Source organism: Scleropages formosus, chromosome 12, assembly GCF_900964775.1.
Source record: "Scleropages formosus chromosome 12, fSclFor1.1, whole genome shotgun sequence".
NCBI classification, from domain to species: domain Eukaryota; kingdom Metazoa; phylum Chordata; class Actinopteri; order Osteoglossiformes; family Osteoglossidae; genus Scleropages; species Scleropages formosus.
The window spans coordinates 25328269-25340006 of NC_041817.1; the positions used below are offsets into that span (position 1 = coordinate 25328269).

Here is an 11738-nt window from a genome sequence, read left to right on the forward strand (position 1 = left end):
CTGAACGGCAGGAAAATGAAACTTTCTTAGATGTGATTTGAACTCAGTTCCCTTCAGTTCTGTCACTCCAGTGTCACCCGACACCACTTTGTTAATCGTATTTCATGAAAGTGATACTATTTTCACTTAAATGATTAGCCAGTGTAATATCTATCCAATTGCACCTGTTAAACATCTTTTGTAAGAGTAAAGTACTGGGGCAGTGGTGGTGTTGAAACATCGCAGGTTCCAATCCCACTCCTGCTGTTGTCATCAAGGTACATGCCCTCAACTGATGTAGCTCTATAAGTGGGTAAATCATTGTAAAGTTGATTTCTTGACATCTGCTGGAGAAAGGGATCACATACTAGTGATAACCGTAATGTTTCATATTCCATAACCATACTTCTTTTATAAAAAATTATTAATTACATAATTTATGTAGCAGAATAAGCACTCTCTTGTATTCATCTGTTTTTTATTCTATTTAACGTTGTGTTTAAAAAAAGCCTTAGTGATACGCTAACGCAAGAGCCGTCCGAAAACGTGCGCGTGTGTACGATGCGCAGGTTGGCGAGGAGAGCGGACCTCAGGCTACGCTACGGAGGGACAATCCATTCGTACACGACGCGGGGGGGGGGTCAGACAGAGAAAGTAAAGAATTCGCGCCCGCAGCCACAGGCAGATTTGTGTCGCCGTTAGCAAACGGATTTACCACAGTAATTATATCACCAGTATGAGCGCACTCCGGGCGCACAAAGAGCAGGAGCCCCGGATTCGGGAAATGTGGAAACGGCGCACCCCCCCGGGGAACATCTATTTATAGTATCAGCTGTTGCGATATAAAGAATTGCTACGGTGCAACTTTCGCTGCGGATGGTTCTGTCCCTCCGTCCGTCATAAATCGGACGCAGTGTGGCTTTCGAGACTGCGGATGGCGCTGTCCGTTCTTCGCCAGTAGGAAGAAGAGTGTCATTTTCTCTGCCCCTCCTTCGTAAATCGGAAACGCCTCGAAATTCGGCGCTGCCCGCTCTTCGTAAGTCGGAGCGCGGTGTGTCCGTCCGTCCGCCCGTCCGTCCGTCCGTCGTCGTGTCTTCCTTCTTCCTGTCCCGCGAGTGACCGCAGGCAGGCAGGCGGGCACGCACGGCACGGCGCTGTGCGGGGGACACGGGACGGGCGGCGGGACGAGTCAGTGATGAGGACATCGTCGTGCCTGGACACGGCTCCGATCTCCCCGTCCAGGTGAAATTGGCTCTGAGTGTAAGTTCCCCCGTGACAACAATGCATGTGCTACAGAAGGTTGTGTGTTCAGGGAAAATCATCGTAACACTTACACTAGGGATCATGATGATCATGTGTGTTCTGAACAGCGAACGTCAACGACAGCTAGTAGTTACACGCCCACGGTCTGTTACCGCGTTGTTTGACAGCCCACATCACGGTAACTCTGTCTGTGTTACAGCACATTGTGGGTTCAGGACCGTCGCCGCTCTTACAGTAGGTTGTTGTGGGCTTAACGGTCGCAGTACTATTATTTATTAGATTAGTGTAGGTTGTGTGTTCAGCGGTCGCAGTTAAGTCTGTGTTACAGCACAGGAGCAGGTTGTGAGTTTGAGACAACCGCAGTAACGCGGTCTGGTACAGTAGGTTGTGCGTTCCATACCACCACGGTGATCCAGTTTGTTACAGTAGGTTCTGGGTTCAGAACAAGGGCAGTCGGGCGGTTTGATAGTGTCGCTTTGTGTTTAGAACAATCACGGTGACAGTCAGTGTCTGTAGGTTGTGGGCTCCGCATCATCACACGTGTCCGTGTGAACCTGGACGTTTTCAACTTTTTTTTCAGCTTCTGGGAAAAAAAAAACGTATTGTTTACGGTCTAAGACTGCAGGTGCTTTCAGAAAAAAAAGGCTCAGTTTCGGTTTTAAAAATAAAAAAGGGAACAAACGGTTTATTTGAATCAATGGGTTCGTGACACTTTGATCATCCTCGTTTTGGTCCTAATGGAAAAATCATGTGCTGAATGTGGTCAAAGTCGTCCTTGTGCACGTAAATGTCCTTAAAGTGTCCGCATCAGTGTCCCCACTCAAAAGACCCCCAGTCCAGGAACTGCTGGGAGTGTAGCGGTTAGAGCTGCTCCCTCCAGACCCCCCATCACAGGTTCTAATCCCACCTCCAGTTGTATTACCCTTGAACAAGGTACCTACCCTGCCTTGCTCCAGTAAAATTACCTCTAGGGATGAATAACTGTAGGTAACTTAACTCTAAGTTACTTGGGAGAAAAGCATCAGCTAAATGAAGAAATGTAAGCTATCAGCCCCGACACGTGGGTGTACCGATGTATACTACGAAAATATGTTGTACGTGTTATGATCTGAACTTTAAAGGTGGACAAGAGATGCTCCTTGCCTGTCTTTAAAAATGCACTTCTTCCAGAGTTTGCTTTCCTGACTGGAATCGCACACACGCTGTCCGCGACCACTTGTACCGAGCGGGATCGCAGCGAACCGGAGCCTAACCCGGCATGGCAGGGCGCGAGGCTGCGCGGGGGAGGGGACGCACCCGGGATGGGGCGCCGGTCCGACGCGAGGCACCCCGAGCGGGACTCGAACCCGGACTCGCCGGAGAGCGGGACCTGGCCAAACCCGCTGCGCCACCGCACCCCCCCGGTCGACTGGAATCGGCGAGTGTGTAATTTCAGACAAAGCAGTACTTTAACTACCTGGACCAAGTGATGTTCCTGTTTCCTGTCAGACTGGTTACCTGCAGGAAGCCCCAGCGATGCCCCGGTCAAACTGCTTTTGATGCCGCTTTTATAGTCCGAACAACTTTCACCAGGTTGTCGACACGTTTTGTCAGCGGGCTACTTTATTTTAACTGGAATGCTTAGCGTCAGTCATACGCTTCCCACGGAGGACCGTGTCTTGAGCCACGGTTTGTTTTCAGGGCGGGGATCCTTAGTCGTTTCCACGAATGGCTGGCCAAACCAAGCGCAGACTCTTCCGATGCTAATCTGAGTGACGGAGGACATGTCTCCCAGCAGATGCACTGATAAACTGCAGAATTTCGAACCGAGACCCATCGCATCACTGCGCGTGTCAAGCGTTTTGTTTCCGCGACGACTGTCCTGCAGAATCTCTTCCTGAAACGGACGCCGCGCTTTTTACCGGTGGGCGGCCGACCCGAGAAACGTCTCGGATGTCAGTCCGGGATGACGACGGGGGGGGGGGCTCCGCGCGGAGGGGTGCTTTCATCCTTTCTCCCCAGGGCGGCGAAGCCGGCCAACGTGCCGCGGAGATCCCGGCCGCTGGCCTGACGGCGAGGCTGACCGTGCCGAGACAGGAAGCGCTCCCCTTCCGCCCTTTGTTGGACACAGGAAGCAAAGCTGTCGTTGGATAAGTGTTTCCGATAGGAGCTGGGGTGTGGCCCCGGGCCACCGTGTCCCCTACTGTAACCCACACCGTCCTGGCTAGGCACAAAAGGTCAAAGGTCAAACATTCTACCCCTAGTTCTCTGCTAGGCACATATTGAAGCTGAATAGAGCCATATTTATCTGTTAAAATTAATTATAAATATCGAGCACTTGGTTGTACTGTATCAGTGCATTCGTGGTTTTAAGAGAATTTCATGGTTCATCAGTACCAAGGAATGTGACAAAAAAAATTCCGAGCACAAGGAATGAATTTTTTTTTTTTTTTTTTTTTTTGGGGCAGGGGGGGAAACGCATTTATGATATCCCACAAAAAATATGTTCTCTGAATTATAGTCATGGAAACATTGTTTGTTGTTTTTCTGGGTTGCTTCTGATGTAGAATTCTGCTATAAAAGCTTTTTTTTGCGTTTAATTTTCTTGCTCCTTGCTTAGTAATTTTGCTGTCAGGAGACGTCCGCTCTTCTTTTCTTCTCCACAAATTGCCGTTAATCTGTTGAACGGCTTGCGGGGGAGGGAGGAGTGGGATAGCGCCTGTCAGTCAGAAAAGCCCCCGAAATAGACGCAGAACCAGCAGGTCTGGATCAGCAGGGGAAGGGAAGGGGGACGACATGTTTTCGTTAACAGCTTTTACCGCGACGCCGCGTTCCCCTCGATGCTCTGAGCCATCTCTCCCGCCGGGAGCGTGACCACTGTGTTCCCACCGGTGCTCAGGGGGTGATGTAACTCGACTGAAAAAGGACATCTAAAAGCGGAACGTGGGTTTGGATGGAGAGACGCACGACTCTCCTCACTTGGGGGGGTGAAGAGGAGAGGAAAAAAAAAAAAAAAACCACAATGCACCACGAGCTGTATGGTTGAGGCAGAGCGAGATCTTATGGGGAAACCACAAGTGCAAAGCAGAGAAATCCCCTTGTCTAGACTGCCAGCTGTGTGCGGTCGTGTTGGGAACCCGGGACTGGCTTGGATCGGTGCTGTTCCTTAAAGGTGTGGGCTGGGTTGGCTCAGAATGCCACATCTTTTCATCCCTCCTATTGCAAAACCTCCCGATCTTCCTCCCTCCGACACATAGGGATCATCCGCTCGAACGCTGGCGGCAGGACGGTCGCTCTCCGCAGCCGCTTTGTCACGTGGCCCTTGAGCGTTCGCTACGAGGGGACGTCACGCCCGCCGCCCCCGTCGTCTAATCCAATGCGCTCTTCTGTGTTCCAGGTGTAGGCATCGCCATGGCAACCAGCGCAGTTCCCAGCGACAACCTCCCCACGTACAAGCTGGTGGTGGTGGGAGATGGCGGCGTGGGGAAGAGCGCGCTCACCATCCAGTTCTTCCAGAAGATCTTCGTGCCCGACTACGACCCCACCATCGAGGACTCGTACCTGAAGCACACGGAGATTGATGGCCAGTGGGCCATTCTGGATGGTGAGAAAGTAGAAGTTTCACAAGCACCAAAGGCCCCCCCCTCCCGCAGAGTTGTTTTCCATCGCAGCCTCTGTGTCCGGTGTGGTGACTCTCCTCCGGAACAGAAACAAACGGGCTGTTCCCCCCCCTCCTGCTGCACAACACCAGCCAGCCCTTCCTGCTTTGAGCTCCCACTGTCACGCTTTATAGAGAGAGGTGAATCATCGCCCTAAATCCATGACTCATGTTCAGGAAGTGCTACCTTGGGCTACAGTTTGAAATATTTAAAAAAAAAAAAAAAAATTCTGGCCATCAGCTCAGCATATCAGGTTTTGAAAAATGCCTTGACTAGTCCGCAATAACTGCCACATAGGCTGATAGCAAGAGACACGTGTCTTTGTCGGTGAAAATGTCTTCCTGGGTGAGAGCGGAGAGTGTAATGGGTGGAAGGGCTTGGGTGTCGCTCTGAGCTAAACGACATCTTTGTGTGAACGTGTAGGTTTTTGTGTGTAGACCGGTCCGCAAAATATGAACACAACCTGGTTTGTCATTTACATCTATTTATTTAGCAGACGCTTTTCTCCAAAGCAACTTCCAACAAACTCTATGTAGTGTTATCAGCCCACGCACCTTATTTACCAAGGTGACTTACACTGCTAGATACACTACTTACATTCATCCATACATCAGTTGAACACACACACACACACACTCTCTGTCACTCACATACTATGAGGGAACGCAAACAGCATGTCTTTGGAGTGTGGGAGGAAACCAGAGCACCCGCATACACTACTTACACTGGGTCACTCATCCATACATCAGTGGAACACACATGCTCTCTCTTTCTCATTCACGCACTCTGGGTGAACCTGAACAGCATCTCTTTGGAGTGTGGGAGGAAACCAGAGCACCCGGAGGAAACCCATGCAGACACGGCAAGAACATACAAACTCCACCCAGACTGAGGGGGGCTCGAACCCACGTCCTCTCAGGCCACCCACCGTGCCATCATTTGCTTTGTTTGTAAATCCAAAGTTGCTTTTGCCATCATATCACGATAAATCAAAGCTTAGTAATAAAGACTTCCCTTGATTTACTCGAGGGTTCGGTTCTGTTAGGATAAAACTCGGCTAAAGCTGTAGTGGATAAAAACAAGTCCCCCTAAGACCTTATTTTATTTTCACCAATTGCTTGTCCAATGGACATCGGGTCTAGAATCTATCCCAGAAAGGTAGTACACAAGGCAGAGTTCACCCTAAGTTCTTTATTTTGTGATCTTTCAATAACTTCAAACAACATTAGATGAATTTTCCTTAAAGATATTGAATAAAACGATATCCTATTAAATGCTAAGTGTGGGCAGATTTATCATGCAAACATGCAATGTTGCATCTGCCCAATTTGTTTGACTTATTATTTATACAGTGAATAAAATGTAATAACAGGCATACCTTGAATCATTTGCCGGGTAGGTTCTGTAAAAGTCCTGGATACAGCTATGATAAATAAAAAAAAATACATTATGACACTTTTTTTTTAGTTTTAAATTTTCTCTGTGTGTGAGAGTGAGTGAGCGTGTGATTGCCCTGAGATGGACTGGTGTCCTGCCCTGGGTGTACCCTGCTTCTCGTAGCCTGCTTTTCCATGAATTTAAAAGCGCTTCCTGAAAACTGATGGATCGATGTGTGTGTGTGTGTGACTCTTCCGCAGTCCTGGACACAGCGGGCCAGGAGGAATTCAGCGCCATGAGAGAGCAGTACATGCGCACAGGTGACGGCTTCCTCATCGTCTTCTCCGTGACGGACAAGGCCAGCTTCGAGCACGTGGATCGCTTCCACCAGCTCATCCTGCGAGTGAAGGACAGGTGGGCGCGCTCGTCCCGTTGGGGGGTGAGTCTGAGCATCGGGGGATTAGTGTGAGCATCTCTGTCTCTGCTCTTCGCAGGGAGTCCTTCCCCATGATCCTGGTGGCCAACAAGGTGGACCTGGTGCACCTGCGGAAGGTCACGAGCGAGCAGGGCAGGGAAATGGCGGCCAAGCACAGCGTGAGTATAGCCGGTGGGCGCAATATTGGGCCACCTGCTGCCGCAGCCTGGGTTCGACTGCCTGCTCGCTCACGTTACCCCTGCCTGGCAAGAGGCAATGCTCATAAGTAACTGATGACGGCAAAGTTCCCCCGTGAAATGACGAGAAAAACGGCTCAAGTGGAAGCCAGGGCTCTGGCCAGCTCTGTCAAAGAAATACCGTAGTAAAGGGTTGCTGCCAGCGCTCATTAAAAATGAGCTGTGTTACTGTTCGAAATGTTGGTCAAGGAGCCACACCTCCAGAGAGAATGATTAGAAGGGCAGTTTTTTGTAACAGATGTGAAAGTAATTGTATTCAAACATGTTATACATCCCGTGTTTTATATTATTATTTATACATTTATCTGAAGTTTTTCTCCAAGGTGCTTTAGAAAGTTCGGTTCGCGCACTGAGATACTTGTGGTTTTCCCATTTACGTAGCCGTGTAATTTTTACTCTTAAGTACCTTGCTCCAGGGTGGTGCAGGAGGAGTTGCGGGTGAACACTGCTTCTTTGACCGCGCAGGGATTTGCTCTAATCACTGCACCACCTGCTGGTTATATTATGCTATTGTTTGCATTTATGACCTCCGGGGTCTTCTCCTTTTTTGTTAATTGTGCCAGTCACTGTCTTGCAGATTACTTACATCGAAACAAGCGCAAAAGACCCCCCCATGAACGTGGACAAAGCGTTTCACGAGCTCGTCCGCGTGATCAGGTAGGTCAGCCCGAAGGTGAGCGAGGTAAACTCTTGTTAACCCGCGGTTCCATCTGCTCAGGTGCATGTACTGCAGTCTAGAGGCTGAAAGTCAGTCTAAGGGCAAGATATGATTTTCTCCACCATATTGGACATTTCCATTTTTCCGTGTATTTCCTGCTTTTCGGCCGACATCGTTAAGCCACTTACAGTGATTTATGGAGCTGGGTAATTTTACTGGAGTAATTTACACTTATTCATTTAGCTGACACTTTTCTCTAAAGCGACTTAAGGTTACAGTTATTTACCCATTTATACATCTGGGTAATTGTACTGGAGCCATTTAGGGTAAGTACCTTGCTCAAGGGTACTACAGCGAGAGGTGGCATTTGAACCAGCAGCTCTAAAAGCGGAGCATCTACACACACACACACACACACACACACACACACACACACACACACACACACGCAGTCTGAAACCACATGTCCCGAGTGGGGTCGCGGCGAGCCAGAACTTAACCCAGCAATATAGGCCGCGGGGCTAGAGGGGAGGGAGACACCCAGGACGGGACGCCAGTCCATCACAAGGCACCCCAAGCAGGACTCGAACCCCAGACCCACCGGAGAGCGGGACCCGGCCAAACCCGCCGTGCCGCCGTGCCCCCCCGAGCATCTAGGGGAATGAATTTAATTGTATTAATTTATGCTCATAGCACATCGTGATTCTCTAGAACATTCTCTGCCTCTTTATACTATACCCTACCCTACTAGCTGCTGCTGGAACATCTACTGGCCACTGCAGACACGTCCCCTCCCTGTCCTCCTCCTGGGCTCAGCAGAGCTTCAGCCCACTTTGTGTGTGTGAGAGAGTGTCAGTAGGTGGGAAGCCGGATCAGAACACAATTATAAAGGAAACTTGTTTGGGAGCCAGAGCTCCTTACAAAGAGCTTTTTATACCCCCCCGAACACGTTTCGCTTTGTATTTCGCACCCTCGACGGAAAAGCCTCGCGGAACTTGCCGGTGGGAATCCTGCACTTTTGGACCGGTTTCCATTTGTTAATTTCTCGCGAAGTGCTTACACGGAGCGCTCGGGACGCACGAGGAGCTGCGAGACGTAAAGGAGACGCGTCGTCGTGGGGCTGCGAAAATGTGTCGTTTTTCATTCGGTCACTTACAATGTGAGGCTTGTACACTAAGCTGCTTAGCGATTTACCCGTTTACAGAGCTGAGTAAGTTTTACTGTGGCGGTGCAGATAAGTACCTTGATCACGGGTACTACAGCAGGAGGTAGGATTTCAGTCCCAGGTCCTTTGATTGCACGGTCGTGGCTTTCGCCGCTGTGCCACCCGCTGGCCGGATTGCTCTAAGTAGCATCCCGTACGGGAGAGTCCGCGTCAACGCCCTCCTGACCCAACGTGGTCGTTCCTCGGGGATCTGGCGTGTGTTTATTTACTGCTCGAGGTGTCTTCCCTCTGTTTGGAAGCGGTGTCGCCGAGAGCTTCCGACACCACCGGGTTATCGGAACGCCCCCCGGACCCCCTCCTCTCCGCCATTCCTTGCTCCCTGAGTCATTTCCTCCCTCCGCAGGCAGGAAGTCCCAGAGAAGAGCCAGAAGAAGAGGAAGAAGAAGACCAAGTGGCGCGGGGACAGGTCTGCCGGCTCCCACCGGCTGCACTGCGTCATCCTGTGACGGGGTCCTCCGGGGACACCGGCTCCGCTGGACCTGCCCCTTACCGGGGGAAAAAGGCGACAAATTCTGGACCGTGGACTCAATCCCGGCGGCCACCGCTCACCTGGGAGGTGGAAAGAACTCAAACCGCAGCGCTGGGGCGGTATCTCTCACGGGGGTCAGAGGTCGGAGGAACCGACCGTAACATGTTTCCAGGTTGGCGTTTCTAAGCCATGTTGGGGGGCGTGGCCTTGGGGGGAGGGGCGGGGTTAGAGAGGGCGTGTCTTTGTGTTCACCGGTGCTCGTCGAGCGGCGTTCATGGCGTGGACGTCTCGTGAACGGAAGGTGCCGGGACAGCCGGGACCGGAGGGGTCGCCGTCGGCGCCGCTTCGGGGGCCCGGATGACTTCCAGCCGGTGCGGAGGGGGGGGATCCGGTCGCCGGCCGCCTTCCAGGACCGAACTCGGAGCAAATACCACGAGTTACCGCGGTGGAGAGGAAGCCTTCAGCCTTTTCGTACCATATATTTCAGTGTTCCAGAAGAATGCTCAGTAACCTTTTTTACATCAAGCACAAAGAATAGCGGAAGAAGCCCAATAAATGACTCCGATGAAGGAAGATCCGTTGCACTTTTGATAGAGTTGAGCGTTTTCTTGTATTGATGTGCGTTTTAAGGGCGGCCCAACCGCGGCGAAGCGCCTCCCGTCGAAGCCGAGCCGTCCGCTCATATTTGCGGTGCTCCTTTCGCCCTCGTGCCTCCGCTTGAGGCTTTCGAGAGGAATAAGTGTGTAAAAAGTGTCTCCTGTGAACGAAGCGTAGACGTGAATTCACTTTTATAGCGGAGTTATTGAAAATGTCACGTGAAAAATGTGTAATAGCGTTCATATCTGCAGGGAGAGATTTCACTTTTCTCGCTCATCTGTGGATGTTTTTTCTTTTTTGTTTCTTTTAAACCTCAGTAACTTATTGCTGTTCTTTGACGTTTGTTCTGGCCGACGGTTTAACCCGCCGCGGGTCGTGGAGCCGATTCGGCTGTCGGACCCGCTGGCGCGAACTTTCCGGAGAAAAATAATAAAAGCCGCTTTGGAAGAAACGTGGTTGTGGAGAGTTTTGTCGAAACGCGTGGACAGCGATTAAAGGCTGAGGTGCCTCCGAAGATGGGGGCACATGTTGTAGCAAAGCCAGCGTAGTGGCACAGCAGGTAGCCTCTGTGTGGAGTTTACATGTCCTCCCTGTGTTTGTGAGGGATTCCACTGGGTGCTCTGGTTTCCTCCCACAGAAACATGGTTTCAGGTGTCCTGGTGACTCAAAAAAAACCCGTAGTGTGTGAAATTGCCCTGCGACCGATTGGTTTCCGCACATGGGGGACTTCACCATACACGTTACGCTTCCAGGACAGGGTCCAGACCACCATCGCCCTGCTTTTGAAATGGATGAAAACGGCGGGGGGGGGGGGGGGAATGAAAAGCGAGTGTCCTTTTGCCGCCCAGTGCTGTGTGATTAAAGGCCCCATGAAGAGCCTTTTTGTGTGATAAGCAGGCGTTTTGTAACTGACATGAAGCTTGATACGCAGCCAGCGCCATGTGGCGGAGAAACACGGCGGAAGGTGTCAGTAAGTGTCACCCTCCCTCCGCTAGACACTGGATTTCGCACGTAGCAAAGTCTCTTCGGCCAAAGAACGAACCGCAAAAACAAAAAGTGGAGAAACTGCGTTGTGCTGAACTGAACCCCCCCCCCCCATTCCCGCTGACAAGCCTCCCTCGTTCCTTCGCTGGTGATCATCCGTAGCCCTAACAGGCATGCGAGCCGAGATGTTATCCAACGCAATCGTGCTGGACCGAGACGCCCCCGCGCAGAAGCGTGCGGCTCGCCCGGCTGTGACATCAGTCAGCGGTCGCTCCCGCGTCACCCTGGGATACGTCAGGGCGTCGTAAGTCCCAGCTGCTCTCCGCTCTCGGGCTCCGAATCGCTGGGATCCCCCAGTGCTGACTTCACGCCTCATAGGATTTTCCAGAGCATTCCCTCCCTGGGTTCCTCGTGTCTGCGGGCGGATTTGTGTCTCTTTTGACCTTTGCGAAGTCACATGAATTTGTTTTTACGGCAGAAGATTCAGGGGAACTGAATCAGGGACATTCTAATGCTTCTGGAAGGTTCTACAGGCCCACATATAACCCTCACGAGGGCTTCTGAGGGACAGGACCTCCCCTCCCAGACATGCACTGTGGCTATTCATCTCTTCGTTGTTGTTATTATTATTATTATTATTATTATGAAATGTATATATACAACTGCCCTGTGATGGTCTGGTGTCCCGGCCCTTATACTTCCAGGATTCACTCCAGACTCCTGTGACCCTGAACTGGACAAGTGGTCACTGATGACATAGCGCAACAAAAGGTCTTAGTTGTGTCGATTTTTGCATCGATTATGATTAAAGTTCCTTGATTATAGAAATACCACTAGTCCTTCTAGAGTGTCACTTTGGTACTTTACAGCCATTGG

General features: G+C 51.0%; 1 protein-coding gene across 1 annotated transcript; it reads left to right on the forward strand.

The window, feature by feature from the left end:
- Positions 1-817: 817 nt before the first annotated feature.
- LOC108930003 (ras-related protein M-Ras-like) lies at positions 818-10329 on the forward strand. The gene is made up of 6 exons (XM_018744985.2): positions 818-1239; positions 4619-4825; positions 6518-6671; positions 6752-6851; positions 7507-7586; positions 9156-10329. Exons 2-6 carry the CDS (start codon positions 4633-4635, stop codon positions 9256-9258), a joined length of 630 nt encoding a protein of 209 aa, XP_018600501.1. The 5' UTR covers positions 818-1239; positions 4619-4632; the 3' UTR covers positions 9259-10329.
- Positions 10330-11738: the final 1409 nt, after the last annotated feature.

Coding starts and splice junctions, on each gene's coding strand:
- LOC108930003 (XM_018744985.2), top strand. CDS start 4,633: ATGGCAACCAGCGCAGTTCCCAGCGACAACCTCCCCACGTACAAGCTG. Junction 4,826..6,517: donor CCAGTGGGCCATTCTGGATG/GTGAGAAAGTAG, acceptor ACTCTTCCGCAG/TCCTGGACACAGCGGGCCAG. Junction 6,672..6,751: donor ATCCTGCGAGTGAAGGACAG/GTGGGCGCGCTC, acceptor TGCTCTTCGCAG/GGAGTCCTTCCCCATGATCC.